The sequence below is a fragment of the Salmo salar genome, chromosome 23, assembly GCF_965601325.2.
Source record: "Salmo salar chromosome 23, fSalSal1, whole genome shotgun sequence".
Taxonomy (NCBI): Eukaryota; Metazoa; Chordata; class Actinopteri; order Salmoniformes; family Salmonidae; genus Salmo; species Salmo salar.
In genome coordinates this window covers 11,012,093-11,032,318 of record NC_138313.1, presented here as the reverse complement: position 1 = coordinate 11,032,318, position 20,226 = coordinate 11,012,093, and the positions used below count along the sequence as shown (strand labels likewise).

Below are 20,226 nucleotides of genomic sequence, written 5' to 3'. Positions count from 1 at the left end.
ACTGCTTTCATGAGTTACTTGATGTGAAATAGTGTCCATGTAGTCATGGCTCTATGTAGTACTGTGCACCTCCCACCATAGTCTGTTCTTGACTTGGGGACTGTGAAGAGACCTATGGTGGCATGTCGTGTGGGGTATGCATGGGTGTCTGAGCTGTGTCCTAGTAGTTTAAACAGACAGATCGGTGCATTCAACATGTCAATACAAGTAGTGATGAAGTCAATCTATTCTCTACTTTGAGCCAAGAGAGATTTACATGCATATTATTAATATTAGCTCTCCATGCACATTTAAGGGCCAGCCGTGCTGCCCTGTTCTGGGACAATTGTAATTTTCCTAAGTCCCTCTTCACAAAACTAGGACCTGTAGGACATGCCCTGTTTATAGCGTTGTTAAGACGGCAGAGCAACACTTTATTATGGACAGACCTCTCCCCATCTTAACTACTGTTCAAATAAAAACCGAATCGTATTTGTCACATGCGCCATTTAGATTGCATGTGACAAATAAAGGTGTAGACCTTACCGTAAAATGCTTACGGGGGGGGGGGTCGTCAATGTAAATAGTACAGGCGGCCATTTGATTAATTGTTCTGCAGTCTTATGGCTTTGGGGGTAGAAGCTGTTAACCTCTATGGGATCGGTGCCCCCCAGGACAGTTGAGCTAACATAGGCTAATGTGATTAGCATGAGGAAAATTTCACAGGACACAGACATATCTGATATGGGCAGAAAGCTTACATTCTTGTTAATCTACCTGCACTGTCCAATTTACAGTAGCTATTACAAGGCAATGTTCAGAGACTGCATTCACTGTAAACATTGCATATGTTGGCTCAATCGGAAATTACCTTTATATTTCTAGCACGCAATCTGTAACACTTCAGTGATACAGACTGAATAGAGCCCTTTGATTCCTTACGATGGCTCAATGAAGGGGAAATCTAAGGGAAGCACAGAGTGGAAGCCATTCACAGTACATTTCACTTGGCAAACAAGGCCAAATCCACTTAGCTCTTGTTTATAATCAGCATAAGGAAAATAAAGGGAGGCAATTTTCCTAACTTAATAATGTTTCATGACAACTGGCAGAATGTGATTTAGTTAGCAGCGACATTTAGAGCGATATTGTTTATGTGGCTAATTGGCAGCCCCCTTAGATAATCAATTAGTGGCAACAAACCATCCATAGCTGTTGATCCTCCATAACTCTGGCATCATGTTCCCTCCTATAGGCTACACTGAACTCAACCACAGTGCAAACACGGTAATCCAATGGTTCTAGTACAACTTCACAAATGTCTTTGACAACATATCATACATTGGTATCAACTGCTAAGGTATGACAACTGCTAAAGCTTTGGATCTAGGGCTGTGATGGTCATGGTCAGTCTGCTGTCCCCACATGCTTCAAGATGGCCACCATTGTTCCTGTACCCAAGAAAGCAAAGGTAACTGAACTAAATGACTATCGCCCCGTAGCACTCACTTCCGTCATCATGAAGTGCTTTGAGAGACTAGTCAAGGATCATATCACCTCTACCTTACCTGACACCCTAGAGACCCACTTCAATTTGCTTACCGCCCCAATAGATCCACAGACGATGCAATCGCCATTGCACAGCACACTGCCCTATCCCACCTGGACAAGAAGAATACCTATGTAAGAATGCTGTTCATTGACTATAGCTCAGCATTCAACACCATAGTACCCTCCAAGCTCATCATTAAGCTTGAGGCCCTGGGTCTGAACCCTGCCCTGTGCAACTGGGTCCTGGACTTCCTGATGGGCCGCCCCCAGGTGGTGAAGGTAGGAAAAAACACCTCCACTTTGCTGATAATCAAAACTGGGGCCCAAAAGGATGCGTGCTCAGACCCCTCCTGTACTCCCTGTTCGCCTATGACTGCGTGGCCACTCACAACAGTAGTAGGCCTGATTACCAACAATGATGACACAGCCTACAGTGAGGAGGTGCGGGCCCTGGGAGTTTGGTGCCAGGAAAATAACATCTCATCCAACGTCAACAAAACAAAGGAGCTGATTGTGGACTTCAGGAAACAGCAGAGGGAGCACCCCCCTATCCACATCGACAGGACAGCAGTGGAGAAGGTGGAAAGCTTGAAGTTCCTCAGCGTACACATCAATGACAAACTGAAATGGTCCACTCACATAGACAGTGTGGTGAAGAAGGTGCAACAGTGCCTCTTCAACCTCAGGAGTCTGAAGAAATTTGTCTTGGCACCTAAAATCCTCACAAACTTTTACAGATGCACAATAGAGGGCATCCTGTCGGGCTGTATCACCGCCTGGTACGGCAACAGCACCGCCCGCAACCGCAGGGCTCTCCAGAGGGTGGTCTGCCCAATGCATCACCAGGAGCAAACTACCTGCCCTACAGGACACCTACAGCACCCAATGTTATAGGAAGGCCAAAAAGATCATCAAGGACAACAAACACCTGAGCCACTGCCTGTTCACCCCGCTATCATCCGGAAGGCGAGGTCAGTACAGGTGCATCAAAGCTGGGACCGTGAGACTGAAGAACAGCTTCTATCTCAAGGCCATCAGACTGCTAAATGATGTTAAATAGCCATCACTAGCACCTTAGAGGCTGCTGCCCTATATACATAGACTTGGAATCACTGGCCACTTCAATAATGGAACACTAGTCACTTTAATAATGTTTACATATTTTGCATTACTCATCTCATATGTATATACTGTATTCTATCCTGCTCGCGCAAATGCTCGCCCAAATATTTGCATATTCTTAATTCCAATCCTTTACATTTGTGTATATTGTTGTGAAATTGTTTGATATTACTGCACTGTTAGAGCTAGAAACACAAGCATTTCACTACACCCGTAATAACATCTGCTAAACACATGGACTGGTATTTGATTTGAACACCTTGCTTGTTTCAGCAAGGAGCTACAAAGTTTTATCACGTTGAGTCCATGTTATCGCAGAAATGGACTCGACCGCATGAATGCCGTGCAGTCCCAACTTCAGTCAGCTGTTCGTTCCCAAATAAAAAAATAAAAAAAATTCTAAAAACAAATAAACAGTTATGACGGTTATTTTATTTTCCTGATGGTCTTCATCCATAACCACCGCTTACATGGTTATACAGTAATTGTGCCACGCCTATTTGGATCCTTACAAATCACAATCTTACTGTAGAAAAACAACACAAAGCAAATCGCCAAAGCCTGCAGACAAATCACAAAAGCACAGACAAATGTAGACTGTCAGTTTGATAGTTTCATTGTCTAAAGTGTCTATTGTTAAAACACATAATAACAAATCAAGACTCAACCATCTAAACCAAGCCTGGCTACATAGACTCATTGCTCCGGGCCAAACGCCACACCACACCCACAAATGTTTGTTTATTCTCTGCAATGAGTCTGGATTTGACTCCTAAACCGACCGTTCTAGAATGCGAACACATTCGGATCGTCTGATTGGTCCCAGAAACCGATAGGTTGGCCCAGAACCAGAACACACGTGAGTAAAGCAACGGTTCGAAAATTCGTCATTGCCTTTGATACTTTTATTGTTTACAGACGATCCAATCGCTGATTACATTGTTTTGTACAATGCCTCTTGTTACCACGAACGATTCAGACAGAAGTATATAGTGATCGATAGAGCAGCGGAAAAATTCAGTGGGAGTCATCAGGCAAATGTGAGCCAGCAAAACAACAGCACATTTTTCAGTAAATGTTCTATTGACCTTTGACCTGGAAGCATTTTATGGACCTGTGGCCTGAGATGCCATCCTCTAGTCTTGTGGACATGACTGGCAGCTACAGTGCATTTGGAAAGTATTCCGGCCCTTTTGACTTTTTCCACATTTTGTTACAATATAGCCTTATTCTAAAATTGATTAAATTGCTCATCAATCTAAACACAACACCTCATAAAAACAAAGCAAAAACAGATTTTTTTAGACATTTTTGCAAATGTATTAAAAATAAATTGCACTGTATAAGGTATGTCTCTGTGCTCAGTAGCTCAGTGGGGAAAGAGGTGAATGGGTTTTATGCTGGGACTTGACCCAGTGCTATAGTCTATAAAGCCTTGTTGAGTACCAAAGTGGATGGCACTTTATGTCAAACTGAAAACATCCAACATAGGGAAACAGTCAGCCATAAGACCAGTCAATCAGTGTATAGGCTACACTCGAGATAAAGAGTTAATCCCTTCTTTCGTTGTCCTTTATTATCTAGCATTATGCTAAAAAGGAAGAAAATCCTCTGAATGATACAGTTGATAGGATTTTCACAAGACAAGGGAGGCTGGAAATTGGTCGATAATCATAGAGGTCACTACTATCCCTGCCCTTACTGAGTTGCAGCACAAAAGCTGCTTTCCACACTTTTGGAATATTTCCTGATACTAAAGTTAAATAAAAAAATGTGTGTTACTGAGCCAGCAATGAGGGGCGCTGCATACTAAAGCAAAGACGGGTCCAAATTGTCACCCCCAATGACTTCTTGGTGTAAATTGCTGATAAAGGCAGCTAGGACTTCTGTTTCTGTGAGTTTCCAAAAATATAAACCCTGACTACCATTTCCCAAGTCATGTGAGGTGGACTGACCATCCATGGAGGCAGCTGGAGGCTGTATGTGGGAAGAACAGTAGGACCACGATTTATTTCAAATTTGAAACCAGCCCAGATAAAATGCTGATTGAAGGCATCACAAATATAAACTTCTCCAGTAATGATGTAGGAGTCTAAAATACTTGCTTAGACCCCGCTTTAGTGAATTAACAGTTTTCCAGAATTTAGAGGGATCACTAACTGTGTCTGCCATAGAGCTAAGGAAGTAGTTTGATTTGGCATGTTTAACCAAAGCAGTGCACCTATTTCTCAATTGCCTAAATAGCTGCCAATCAGTTAATGAACCAGTTTGTCTAGCCTTGGCTCAGGCTTGATTTATTATCAAGAGGAGGTCTGAGAGTTGTGATAGAAAAATGATGTATTCACCTTGTTTGATGGATATGTAACAATTATTTACTTAACAAACAGTAAGATATTTCTGTCATGCTCATGCTGTGTTTTATGGTCTCCACTCTAGCACCCTGCAGCTAATCTGGGCATATGGTTTTACTAGAGATAGCTTGAGCTGACAATGACTTGGTGATAAAAACCTAAAAGCTGGCATTCCATAGACAAGATGTGGTGTGTGTGATCCGAGATAGAGATAGTCTGGACGAGTTTAGAACAATGCCTCATTGTCTCATCTTCCTGGCATCTGGGAAACTAAGCCGGGTTGGGGGTAAAACACCATTTTACATTTTAGTAGACGCTCTTATCCAGAGCGACTTACAGTACATTTCATTTCTTTTTTTTTTCTTCTTTTTTTTTCCCTGTGCTGGCCCCCTGTGGGAATCGAACCCACAACCCTGGTGTCGCAAAAACCATGCTCTACCAAATGAGCTACAGGGAAGGCTGTGTGTAGATAACCAAGGTGGCTTATGGGAAGGTTAGAAATGACTAAGCATTTTTTAGGGCCTATATAATATATTTTTTAATTGTTTTTAGTTAGGCTAAGAGCCTAACAGTCAGTCAAGACTGTTGGACTGCGCCTCCCGGGTGGCTGCATCGCAGTGCTAGCTGTGCCACCAGAGATTCTGGGTTCGAGCCCAGGTCAGGTAGGGTTTGGCTGGTAGGGATATCCTTGTCTCATCGCGCACTGGCGACTCCTGTGGCGGGCCGGGTGCAATGCACGCTGACCAGGTCGCCAGGTGTACAGTGTTTCCTCCGACACATTGGTGCGGCTGGCTTCCGGGTTGGATGCGCGTTGTGTCAAGAAGCAGTGTGGCTTGGTTGGGTTGTGTTTCGGAGGACGCATGGCTCTCGACCTTCGCCTCTCCCGAGTCCGTACGGGAGTTGCAGCGATGAGACAAAACTGTAACTACTACCAATTGGATACCACTAAATTTGGGAGAAAAAAGGGGGAAAAAAATAGATGGTTTCATTATTGCAATAATTAATCAATATTAAATAAAGATGATTGTTTGAAGAAATTAACAAGTCTCTCTCAGTACTGAATTTCCACCACAGAGTACAAGACAGTACCATGGATTAGTTTGGTTTTTGACTCGGAGTTGCTTGAGGGGCATGTTTATCAGCCAGAGAGGAAAAATGGATTAGAAAAAATCAAGTACCAAAACAGGTGTCTGTTATGCAGCTAGTAGACAAATCCTCTGAATAATATAGATCATGAAAGAACACCTCGGCAATAATTTATTAAAATGTATCCTCACAATTATACGAGGTTCAGAGTTTTTCAATTTGATATCTCTAATGCAAGCAATAGAGCAGTGGTCACTGATATAATTTGCAAAAACACCACTAGCCAAATACTTATGGCGACGGTTAAGGTCAGTCAATGAGGAGTTTGTTAGGTTTTTTACATTAATCTGAGTGGGTTTCATTATTAGCGGAGTCAAGTTGAACTCAAGACAAACACTCCTAAACTGATCTGAGGCATGTGTAAGCCAATCAAGATTTAGATCTCCTAACACAACCAGTTCAGATACTGTACCTTTGAGGAGCTTGATTTGATCAGTCAATGCTTCAGCCAGTGTCACATCTTCTCCTGCTCCTCCCCTGTGGCGTAAAACGTTGCCAGAATACTAACCACCAGTCCTGGGATTCATCATTACGCACAACTGGCACTCATCATTATGCACACCTGTTAATCATTATGATTCACACCTGGACTTAATTTCCTCCCTTTTATATGTCACTCCCTTATGTTTTCTCACCAGTTGGCATTGTTCTTGTTTACTGGCATGTAGCCTTATGGAATTGTCTCGGTACTGGTTTTGTTGTTTTATTCACCTGCACCTGCTTCCCGACTCACAGCTCCGTTATTACAGTCGGGTAGCACAGGGTTTTTGCTCCAGGAACGGAGACGTTTCTTGCCATATAGCTGCCTAAAACAACAGCCGGCGAGATGCGAGAAGAAATCAGCCCATTCTTACACCTCGCATGATTTGAGTGACCCGTTGAAAACTTGCGAGAGGCGTAATCTCGCACGTCTGCAACTCTTGGCACCCATTTTGAGCCTCCCATAACCAACGAAGCCTCATTCATTGTAGAAGCCATCGGAGAGGGCGACAGAACAGGGGAAGGAGGTGCAGCTACCTCCAGATTCGAACTTGAAGTGGAAGTCCCCAGGGATTAAGGTATTTTTGGTATTTTATTAGGTGCTGGAACCTCTGGATCCAGGGCAGCGAAGCTGTTTGAAGTCTGTATCCGGTCCAGGATTCCCACAGCCATTGAGGCCCATATTGTCAAAGGCCGCTGCTTTCTAATTCTACGGCGAGTGACGTACCTCCATGCTGGTTGATAGGGTCAAGACTAGGAACATCCACTAAGTAAACCAGAAGCATCCTACTAACTCCATTCGGAGAGGGATCCATGTAGAGGACTGGCCAGTCGGCTGTGGAGAGACATGGTGGCAACACTCCCACCAGGCCTGAGCGGCGTCCAGCTACTGGAGTAGAAGAGAAACAGAAAGTAGGCAGATGTGGATTCTCCAGTAGCTTGTAAGTTACTGCATGTAAATTCACTACTTGTTTGTTGAGAGTAGCCACTTCGCCCCTGTAGTCCTCTGCAAGGAAACAGTTGCTACATTGAAAGTCCGGACGGTCCACATTGTCCCGGAATAGAGCAAAATAAACACAGCTCCTGCAGCATTGAAAACGTTTGTTAAACACCTCCATTTGAAACGACAGGCTAGCTGGGCATCCGGGTCTCTTCTTGACAGGAATGTACTAAAGGTTGGCTATGAGTTACAGTGGGTTTGCAAATACAGCTCACATCCCCCCTCCCAAAACAAGCACAGCCAGTGAAATGGCAAACACACAAGCAACACACACCAGAATGGCAAACAGAGAGAAAGCGGAGGACTTGTTCACTGTATGGATCCTGGCTGCACATACACTATACGAGTAGGAGATGACCAACTTGCAAGTTGGTGCTGTAGAACAAGCAGTAAATTGCCTGGCAGTCAGCCAAAATACCGGTCAACAAGTTAGGGAGCGATAAGTAACAGGAGCATTCACTCACCAACGAGCAGCGTGAACACGAGCAGCGACGAGCAGCGTGAACACGAGCAGCGTGAACACGAGCAGCGTGAACACGAGCAGCGTGAACACGAGCAGCGTGGGAGAGATGGTCTCCTATGGTACACTCAAGTTACCTTAAAATATGTTGTTCCAAATGCTAGCTACTTAGCAAACGTTAGCAAAAAACAACTGATGGTGTGTTCAAGACAACAGGGAACTCAAAAAATAAAGGTGCTTAGAGTTGGAAAGATCGCTTTGAAAGGTCATTCAACTCAGAATTACTTGTCAGAAACTCAGTCATCATTCTAGAGCTCTAACCTCTCCAACCTGAAGATCACCAACATCAGGATTTTCCCCAGTCTGAGCTCGTTTGATTTCTGAATTCCCCGTTGTCTTGATCGCACCAAAAGTAGTATGTTTCGGCCGTGGCATACTGCATACTTTTTACTAAAAAGTATGTGCTAAATAGTACGTAGTACAATTACTACACAGTATGCAGATAAGTAAGCAGTAAGTAAGCAGTAGGCAAGCCAGATTTCGGGCAAGGCCACTCTCTCCACTCTCTCAAACAGACAGGCCAAAAGCCCTACCAGACACTGATTACCCCAGAAGGGATCACTTTACGATAAACTGCCTGCCTTTATTCCAGGGGGATAGTTACTTTACGACTGCTTTGGTAACCAAGATGTTATTACTCAGCTACTTATAGGAACTAGAGATGATAAACATTAATTGTTGACAGACAAATTGCCAAATTCCGTTTCAGATCAGTTATCATCGTGTAATTATTGTGTAGTATGTTATTACACAAAAAAGTATTATTACATGATACTATATACACAGAGTGTACATAACATTAAGAACAATTGCTCTTTCCATGACATACACTGACCAGGTGAAAGTTTTGATCCCTTATTGATGTCATTTTTTAAGTCCACTTAATGGAGAACGCTTTCAAGTCCAAGGGGCGGCAGATAGCCTAGTGGTTAGAGCGTTGGACTAGTAACTGAAAGGTTGCAAGATCAAATCCCTGAGCTGACAAGGTAAAAATTGTTCTGCCCCTGAACAAGGCAGTTAACCCACTGTTCCTAGGCCATCATTGAAAATAAGAATTTGTGCTTAACTGATTTGCCTAGTTAAATAAAGGTAAAATTAAAAAAATGCCCTGACATTTGATGCTTTTCTGAGGGCGAAAAGGTGTGCAACTCAATATTAGGAATGTGTTAGGATAGACATTAGCTGTCCATACAGTAGACCCATTTGACAAAGGCTGATTACCAAAGAGGAGATATGGTGATGTGGTTAATGTAGAATGTTCAACACTGTGTGTGTTGTTCTGCATGAAGTGACCCCAAGGTGTAACTTCATTATTCTGACAAACTCTGACTTCACTTCAACCATCACAGACACTGTGTAGTGGTCATCTACTATGGCAGGGTATTCACCTCAGGTAAGACATGGATGCTGTAGCAAGGGCAATACCAAAACTGGTTATTGATATAAGCACAACATGTAAAGTGTTGGTCCCATGTTTCGTGAGCTGAAATAAAAGATCTCAATAAGCACAAAAAGCTTATTTCTCTCCAATTTTGTGCACAAATTTGTTTACATCCCTGTTAGTGAGCATTTCTCCTTTGCCAATATAATCCACCTGACATGTGGGGCATATCAAGAAGCTGATTAAACAGCATGATCATTACACAGATGTACCTTGTGCTGGGGGTTCAATAAAAGGTTACTCTAAAATGTGCAGTTTTGTCACACAATGCCACAGATGTCTCACGTTTTGAGGGAGCGTGCAATTTGCATGCTGACGGCAGGAATGTCTCCCAGAGCTGTTGCCAGAGAATGTAATGTTAATTTCTATACCATAATGTTGTTTTAGAGAATTTGGCAATATGTCCAACCGGCCTCACAACCACGTGTAACCACGCCAGCCCAGGACCTCCACATCCTGCGGGATCGTCCGAGACCAGCCACCCGGACAGCTGATGAAACTGAGGAATATGTCTGTCTGTCTGTAATAAAGCCCTTTTGTGGGGAAAAACTTATTCTGATTGGCTGGGCCTGGCTCCCAAGTGGGTGTGCCTATGCCCTCCCAGGCATACCCGTGGCTGCGCCCCTGCCCAGTCATGTGAAATCCCTAGATTAGGGCCTAATTCAATTATTTAAATTGACCGGTTTCCTTATATGAACTGTAACTGTAGTCGTAAGGAGTGGACCAAAATGCAGCGGGTATATTGATCATCTTATTTTTATTGAAGAGAAGACATTTAAACAAAACAAACGACGAAAACAGTCCCGTAAGGTGCACAGACTACACAGGAAACAACCACCCACCAACACAAGTGAAAACACACGCAACTAAATATGGCCTCCAATCAGAGAAAACAACAACCAGCTGCCTCTAATTGGAGGTCATTGACAAAACTAACATAGAAATAGACAAGCTAGAGAAACACATAGAAATAGATAATCTAGAACATAAACCAAAAACCCCGAAACACACAAACCAAACACCCCCTGCCACGCCCTGACCAAACTACAATAACAAATAACCCCTTTTACTGGTCAGGACGTGACAGTAACTCAGTAAAATCGTTGAAATTGTTGCATTTTGCGTTTATTTTTTTGTTGCATTTTGCAATGTATACTGTTTACAGTATACACCAACTTGAAGATGTTATTTCTTTTAAAATGACAGTATGCAAAATTAATCTGATTTCAATTACTGTAAAAAAATAATAATAATTATATATATATATTATTTTGTACTGTGACCACACTTGGGACTCAGACTTATCTAGTATTTTAATTTAAAACCTTGGTCGCTAGCAATCTGAAATGTCCTGCCACATATCCTGCTACACCACCAGCTTTGTGAGCATATGGAGATATGTGTAATGAACACGATGGGAGACAGAAAGCTGGTTTCAAGCGCAGGGCGCAGCAGGTGTTTATTGTAGAGGACCGCAGGAGGAGGCAGGCAGAAGGTCATAAACCAAAAAGGCAACAGTACTGGCAGGGAAAAGGCTAGTAACGTCGTCCGGGAGATCAGGCAATAGGTTGATAACAGGAAATCCAATAGGCTAAAGTATTGGCAGGGAATAGGCAAAAGGCGTCGTTAGTGAGGCAGGCAAAAACTATCATACACTGGAGGATTAAATTACGGGAAAACCAGCGCTCCAAATAGAGAAGTGCATCAAAAAAAAAAAACAATACCTCACAATGATGGGGTGCAAAGAACTGAACTAAATAGTGTGTGATAATGACATACAGGTGTGTGAACAGGTGATCAGAATTCTGGTGATTGGGATCTGCAGAGTGAGCTGTGTTCAGGGAATCTACGTGTTTGAGAGTGTGAGCTGGAAAGTGGGCTGGAAAGTGAGCTGCGTTCAGGGGATCTACGTGTTTGACAGTGTGAGTTGGAAGTAGATGTTGGAAGTAGACTTATTGACAGGAATACATTCCTGCATTTTGCTAAAAGCTGCCCAGAATAAAGTAAATAATTGTCCAATTATCACCACCAACGTTACATCAACGTAAAACTAGCAGTGCTGAAGGACACTTGACAGAGTATACATGAATGCTTCAGGGATTTGGATTTGCAGTCTCTTGGTTAAGTGCATCAGTGTTTCTGCAGCGCCACTAGGTTTACTTGGAACATGTATTAACACACAAAAAAATAAGTGTATGGCTAGGGTACAGTGTTTTCCCCTGGGGTACAATATAAGGAATGGTCATCATTGATAGGTGGGGGCAATGTACTGGTGGGCAGCATTAGCATATTTGGGGATGTGGTCAAATATGTGTATTTGTGTTAGTGGAAATGTTGTAGCAGTTTAAGTGCTTGATGGTTATGCCGATGCAAGTTGAACACCTCCTTTGATGCCGTCTGTTGTGTAAACATTGTTAGAGCACGTGTCACTAATGAGCTGCACTGTAAGAAGTGAATTCTCTGGTAATTTAAGGGCAACTTGTTGCTGTGAATTTGTATTTTCTTCACTGTAAGTTATTGTAAAATTCACACAACTTACAGGCACCTGGCTGCCACTAGCAATACATGCTAGTAACGTACTATGGCTTCGCTGACTCTTCTGTTGACAAACATTACTTGTTAATTGGCAGCATACTGTAGCCACGGCAGCCTATCAGAATATTGGAGGCCTGGCTTTCAGCAAGCTCTTTTTGGTCTCCAATGAGAGGGAATGTCATCCCAGCAAATATGCTCTGTTGTATTTTGTTCATTAACGCTAATGCTGCGTTTACATGGTATGAGGTAGATGGTAGACGGTAAACGGATGTCAGTGTTTTCAATGAGCGCAAAACGGTGAAAATCGTCACTCCACAGTAGACAGAACTTGCTGACAGAGTTCAAATATTTAAACTATCTGCCTTAGTGTTGTTTTCTACTGGATGTGTAGTTGCACCGTTTTTTTACTGGAATCACCATAGCAATGCATACCATAGTGCTGGCTTGTTGTTGGCGTCACCATCTTTTTTGCTTTCTTGTCCCGCTATGCCGACTGGTAGGATGGTTTTTGAGTCCCTCGTCTAAACTCGCATACACTTGTACACTGTCAGTTCTCCAGCCTTGTTAAAGGCTGACATAAGCACATGTGATACCAAAGAGACATAATATTTCCTTTATAGCTAGTTGCGACAGTATGTCCTTGTAATACTCACTTCCCTTCCACAACATCAGGTCAGTGAGTGTGACCGATGAGCTACAGTAAGTTATTGTGACATTTACAATAACTGAGTTGCAGCTAGCTGACTGCAAGTTATTGAATATTAAGCTACTGAAAAATGCACAGTAACATCTTAAGAGTGCAGCTCTTGATTGTCACAAGTTCTTACACTGATTGCCAAACCAAGTGTCAAAAGAGGTGCATAACCTTCACTAACCACGTAAACTCATACAACATTTCCACTGACGGCTGGCACAAATACAACATATTTTACACCATGCCCCCAAATATCCTAATGAGCCCAACCCAGCACATTGCCACCACCTACATTTCAAAGTGCTGTAATGATTGTACCTGACTGTACATCGAACATATTGTGTAGAGAAATGTACCATTATGTAAGGGATAATCAACGAGGGGCAATGCGTTCTATGGAAAATAGTGAACGACGTGGAAGGTGTGTTTCCCAATGCACAGGCGGAGTGGAACTGACCTTCCACGGAGTTGCATTGAATGTGTTTAATTTGCCGGTAGAATGTGTTCAGCTGCTACGGAAGTAGCTAGCAAGTTTACTAGATAACTACAGTATTTTCCGTGGTAATCAAACAGAATTGCTACTTGACCTTTTTGTAATCCAGGGCACAACATTGTACTGTAACCATTCTCTTATTTTTGAGTGTGTGGATATGTTCTTGGTAGAAAATAACCAAGAACCCGATGGTCACTCTGACAGAGCTCCAGAGTTCCTCTGTGGAGATGGGAGAACCTTCCAGAAGGATAACCATCTTTGCAGCACTCACGAATCAGTCCTTTATGATAGAGTGGGCAGACAGAAGCCACTCCTCAGTAAAAGGCACACGACAGCCCGCTTGGAATTTGCCAATAAGCACCTAAAGGACTCTAAGACCATGAGAAACAACATTCTCTGGTCTGATGAAACCAAGACTGAACTCTTTGACCTGAATGCCAAGCGTCACGTCTGGAGGAAACCAGGCACCGCTCATCACCTGGCCAATACCATCAAGCATGGTGGTGGCAGCATCATGCTGTGGGGATGTTTTCAGTGGCAGGGAGACTAGTTATGATCGACGGAAAGATGAACAGAGCAAAGTACAGAGAGATTCTTGATGAAAACCTGCTCCAGAGCACTCAGGACCACAGACTGGGGCAAAGGTTCACCTTCCAACAGGACAATGACCCTAAACACACAGCCAAGACAATGCAGGAGTGGCTTCGGGAAAAGTCTCTGAATGTCCTTGAGTAGCCCAGCCAGAGCCCAGACTTGAACCTGATTCAACATCTCTGGAGAGACCTGAAAATATCTGTGCAGCGACACTCCCCATCCAACTTGACAGAGCTTGAGTAGATCTGCAGAGAAGAATGGGAGAAACTCCCCAAATACAGGTGTGCCAAGCTTGTAGTGCCATACTCAAGAAGACTTGAGGATGTAATCGCTGCCAAAGGTGTTTCAACAAAGTACTGAGTAGAAGGACTGAATACTTATGTAAATGTGATATTTCAGTTTTTTTTGCAAAGATTTCTAAAAACCTGTTTTTGCTTTGTCATTATGGGGTATTGTATGTAGATTGATGAGGGGAAAAAAACTATTTAATCCATTTTAAAATAAGGCTGTAACGTAACAAATTGTGGAAAAAGTCAAGAGGTCTGAATACTTTCCGAATGCACTGTATGTAGCATTTGCATACACATTCATTACCTATAATACATCTCTGCACTTAGCAAAAGAGCGCCACCTGCACTGCTATTTTAATTATCAATTAATCTGACTATTCTCTCATTATTGATTTAATTTACTTATCTCAGCAATTTTAGATCTTTCTGTATAGTTGTCTAATGTTGGTGGGCCATATTATTCTGTTTCCATGTTACTCCTGAATGGCTATGATATATATATATATATATATATATATATATATATATATATATATATATATATATATATATATATATATATATATATATATATATATATATATATATATATATATATATAAAATAGTTTTTCTTTAGTTTATTTTTGGCAAAGCTGAGTTTCACTTTGAAGTCCAAAGACCTGTAAGAATACAGGTGAAATAATTTATTAACACAGGCATGGTGACGTAGCAGGAAGATCGGAATACTGTGGACCAAGAGGTTGTGATTTTCAAATTCCAGGTGAGGACAGATTGAATAAAATATACAAAACATACACAATGTTGAAAACAATATTTTTGTTTTCACATGTGTAGTGTTCCAAAGCCACATACTTTCACGTGAGCATCTGCCTCTGATTCCAAAGGTTGCATGTTCAAATCCACTGACGGAAAGTTGTTTTTTAGATTTTTGTTTTAAGCTTATCCCAAACCTTAACCCTTACCTTAACCATTCGGAGTTAATGCCTTAGCTTAACATTACAACACGTTTGAAACAACTTCGAAATTGGACTAAAGAGAAACATGGATGAATGTCTAATTCTGACGTGAGACTGTAGTTGGAAATGTCATGTGAAGTGTTTCAAAAACACATTTTCACATGCAATTTTCCACATGTAAAATTGTCTTTTTTTCTATAAGGGACCAAACTGTATCTTTTGTATTTGGTCAATTCCACAGTAATGGAGTGATGCTGAGACTCTGGTTTATCATAAAATGCATGTCAAACAAAAACCAATGATTGCAAAGTTAAACCACACAACTCTATGCACAAGGTCTACTTTCAACAATTTTCACTGAAATCTTTACAAAAACACATTTAATTGAACAGTGCAGATGCCAAGTTTGGTAACAGAATGACGGCACACACAGCACAAACCGTCGTTCTATTACCAAACTTTGCATCTACACTGTTCTTCAAGTAAATGTGTTTGAGACATTTTTGGGCATGATAATTAAGTTGAGAGTTCAATGTTTCCAATACTGTATCACAATCAAGGATAAATAGTTTCTAGATAGAGAGTCTCACTATTGACCAAATCACCTCAGCTAATCAAAATGGGTGTGGAGTCACAAGTGACATCCCAAAAGCACAAAACAAACTAGGGATGCACAATATATCGGCGAGCATATCGGAATCGGCCGATATTAGCTAAAAGTGGCAAAATTGGCCCGATGTCTAGTTTAACGCCGATGTGCAAAACCGATGTCAAAGCTGACGTGCATACATACATAACATAAGTAGATGATGTGATGACGCCACGAAAAATACAGCGCTACACAGAACAAAAGCAGAAAAATACTAAGCGCACACTTCCAACAACTAAACAAGTTGAGCAGTCATTTGAAAGAGTAAGAACATTTCAGCGAGACAACTCAAAGGTGAAATCCAATAACGCCAAGATAATGGAATTCATTATGCTACTTGCTATGGGCGTCACGACTGACATTTGGACCAGCGATGTCAACCCCATGAGCATGCTGAGTCTGACAGCACAGTGGGTCGACGAGGATTTCGTACTGAGGAAAGCCGTATTGCATGCTCAAGAATGTGCTGGTTCTCATACCGCTGCTGCCATTTCAATAGCATTTGAGAACAAGTTTGAAACTTGGAAACATGAATACACTCCTAGCGCCACTCAAACAACTGACTTGAGAAATAAGCTAATCAACTGCGTCTGCAGCAGACGTCATACCCTCTGTCATGGCATTGAAAAGCCTGCTCAACAAAACTTCTGACACAGACCGTGGGGTTAACTAAGAAATGTACTTGAGATTGTGAACAAGCGATTCGGTGGTATTCTCTCTGAGCCTCTTTATTGCGTCCCCACCATACTCGATGCTAGGTACAAAGACCGCTACTTCGATGCAGACAAGAAACAGGGTTTAGGTGAAATGTTACATACACAGCTGGACAAGATGGAAATGGACACAGTGACAGTGTGCAACGAGGAAGAGAGGCCACGGACAGACAGAGCTGAAACATCACTGATGATGTAAGATGAAATCCTGGTTGAGAATGAAATGACTGAACAAATGACCAACGAAACAGCACAGTAAGTAAGTTAAAGAAATAGATTTTGATTATGTTTTACTGGTAATGGGGACATACGTAAATGCCAACAAAATAACTTTTTGGTCAGCGTGGTGTGTGTGTGTGTGTAACCTTTATTTAACTAGGCAAGTCAGTAAAGTTGACTGCCTATCCCGGCCAAACCTGGACGACGCTGGGCCAATTGTGCGCCGCCCCATGGGACAACCAATCATGGCCGGATGTGATACCGCCTGGATTTGAACCAGGGACTGTAGTGATGCCTCTTGCACTGAGATGCAGTGCCTTAGACCTGTGTGTGTGTGTGTGTGTGTGTGTGTGTGTGTGTGTGTGTGTGTGTGTGTGTGTGTGTGTGGACATGTTTAACTATTATTGTGGGGACATGTTTAACTATTATTGTGGGGACCAGAAGTCACCACAAGAATAGTAAACAAACAAAAATGTGACTTACTGGGGACATTGTTAGTCCCCACGAGGTCAAATGCTGTTTCTAGGGGATTTAGGGTTAAGGTTAGAATTAGAGTTAGGGTTAGAATTACGTTTAGGGTTGGGAGCTAGAGTTAGTTTTAGGGTTACAAGCTAGGGTTAGGTTTAGGGTTAAGGGTTAAGGTTTCTGGGTTAAGGTTAGGTTTAGGGTTAAGGTTAGGGAAAGAGTACAGGTTAGGTTTAGGGTTAAGGTTTCTGGGTTAAGGTTAGGGTAAGAGTACGGGTTAGGTTTAGGGGTTAGAAAAAAATAGTATTTTGAATGGGACTGAATTGTGTGTCCTCACAAGGTTAGCTGTACAAGACTGTGTGTGTGTGTGTGTGTGTGTGGGGGGGGGGTATTGTTTTTTGGGGGGCAAGGAAAATATCAGGTATCTCCCAAAAACTAAATAGAAACTAGCAAATCAGGTCTGAAAACTAACAAAAACTAAACTGAATTCAAAATAAAAATCGAAGAACAAATAGAAATAAAAACTAGTATTAAACAAAACTATAATAACCTTCCTATAATTACACTTTACTTGTCTCAGGGAGAATAAGCACAATACATACTTTTGTAAAGGCAAATGAATAAGACACATACAAAACACATGTACAAACAGTGAGTGTGTCTGGCTTTACTCTTTTAGATCATATAGTGTTCCATTTTAATAAAAAAAAGACTCCTTGGCAACAGACGTCTTGCCAACGTTTCTTCCTCTGTCCTACATGCTCTGTGGTCTTCCAAGAGCATGTGAATTTCAATACCACTCCACAGTCCCAGCCAAATGTTACAGCACTGCAAAAACAGCATGCCTAGATGGAAATTTGAACATAATAAAGCATTATGTCCTTATGTTTGTTTAGCCAATACCAATGAGGTCTAACTTTTTGTTAAGACCGGTTGTTGGGACAAGCCTCAGATAATCGCACCATCATTGTTGCGCAAGGCAACTTGGTCTCCAAATTTCACAGAACAGTTACGCTACTTGTAGCCTATGTGAAAAAAGACTAACAAAAAAAAAACAAAGCTTTGCAATGAGGGCAGGATGGAACCAGGTTGCAGCCAGAACCGGGTTTAGAGGATTACCTGGTAGATCAATTGTGCGTACAACATGACTGTTGGAGAGGTCAAACACTAGCGGTTCAGGGGGAGGGGCCAGTGACCATGTGAACAATTTTGGACCCCCTTGTGGCCCCCCTAAATGTGGAGTATGAAATCATTTTTACATAACTAATTTTTGCTATCGTTCTTTTTTTACATCCTATTAGACAGTGGCAACGATGATGATTATGAACATGGTCTTTTGCCTGCTAATGCCTGCAATGCAGTGAAGAAAACGATATGACAACAATAACGGCTAATGTAACTGGCCCCTCTAACAGTACAACTGGCACCAGCTTGGCCCCCCCAGTTGAAATGGTCTAGAACCGCCACTGAGGTCAAAGCCAAGAGTGTTGGCTGAATGCTAGCGGGCAACAAGATAAATGCTGAATTTATCACCCAATTAATTAATTTAGCCTATGATTAGATTTTTAACAACCAATTGAGCCGAAACGATTGTTTCTCTTTTGTGTCGAACAAGTTACAATCTCTGCTTCACAGAAGCCTACTTGCTATTATAGGCTGGTGCTGGTCAGCGCACACTCTATAGTTTATGGAAAAATGCCAACAAGCTAAATAAACTCAGCTGATTCCTCTCACAGACCTGTCAGAACAGGCAAGTGTAACCTATGTTTGGTCAAGGAAAATTGGTTAAATTGCACTTTACATACTGCATATCCATTTCTATTGCATTACTTCTATTTCTATTTGCATTTTACAATCGAATAGTCTTACATTAGGCTATGAATTTTTCCGTGAGGCTCATTTCTTACTCACGTTATTGCTGTGGGAGAAACGTGTCCACTCCTTGTCCGTTGGGCTCCTAAATGCATTTGTATGCATTTGTCCAGGAAGCAGAGTTCTAAGTGAAAACAGAATTTCACGCAAGAGGATACCGGTTCATGAGATAGTCCTTGGTTACATACAGCCAAAGGAAGCGTAAATGAATGAAGACTGCCACCTTAGAATTTCTTCATTGTATGTAGTCCAAAGAGCAAGCACGGCTTTCCCACTCACTCAAATTTTCTCCCAACTCCTTTGCTTTGGGGTTCGCGGAGAGTGATTATTATTTTCTCTCCACCTACCAAAGAGGTGCGCACGCAAGTAGTGACTGTAAATATGAATCAATGTATGAAGAGCAGAGCAGTGCGCCAAATAATTACAATATTTAAATGTGGTATTTACAGTGCGCATAAGAGGTATCCGAGTCTGATGTTTTCTATTGAGTGGTCTCCAACCGACAGAGATAGTAGAGAGCTTCTTATTAACCTCCAGGCTGTAGATTCTGCATTTGCCTTGACTTGCACTGATACATGAGGAGCCGTCCGTATTCATCCCAAGTAGCAGCTAGTGTTAGATTTCACCAATACTGACTTGTGACATCACAGTTCTGATCAATGCCCCATCCATTTATGTAATTGATGATCAATGTTAGAGCCGAAATGTAACAAAAAATGCAATTTAAATGGTATGGTCTCACAAAGGCGATAAGCCAAACTTTAAGAATAGTATATATTGAAGTGAAGTGGAAGTTGTGATATTACATTGGGATTAGGCTACATTACATTATCATACTTTTTAATACCACACTTTTTCTAAGCTAATAATTGAGTGGCCAGAACATCGGCTAGCTAATATAATAGCTGCCAAATTCATAGATCTACACGATTTTGAACACGATTTTGAACACATCTGGTAGTACACAATCAAATCAATGACAATAACACAATGTCTCTCGTAAATTAGTTTTGTAGCCTATGTCTATTTCTCTGTGCGTTGATTAGGGAAAAACAGATAGCGTACCCAACTTTTTATTAGCGCAAAACAATCAGATTCCTTGCAATGAAAAATGTCGCTCTCAAAAAGTCCCAAAAGAAAGGTGGATAATGAAA

The 20,226-nt window shown here is 41.8% G+C and overlaps 1 protein-coding gene across 1 annotated transcript in view; it reads right to left on the bottom strand.

Moving 5' to 3' along the window:
- LOC106584045 (uncharacterized) overlaps positions 1 to 19,655 on the bottom strand; it is a 188,904-nt gene extending 169,249 nt beyond the window's left edge. Inside the window, exon 1 of the mRNA XM_014168854.3 lies at positions 19,112 to 19,655. Within this exon, the coding sequence (XP_014024329.3) occupies positions 19,112 to 19,167 (56 nt within the window). The 5' untranslated portion in view covers positions 19,168 to 19,655. The remainder of the gene's footprint in view (positions 1 to 19,111) is intronic.
- Positions 19,656 to 20,226: the final 571 nt, after the last annotated feature.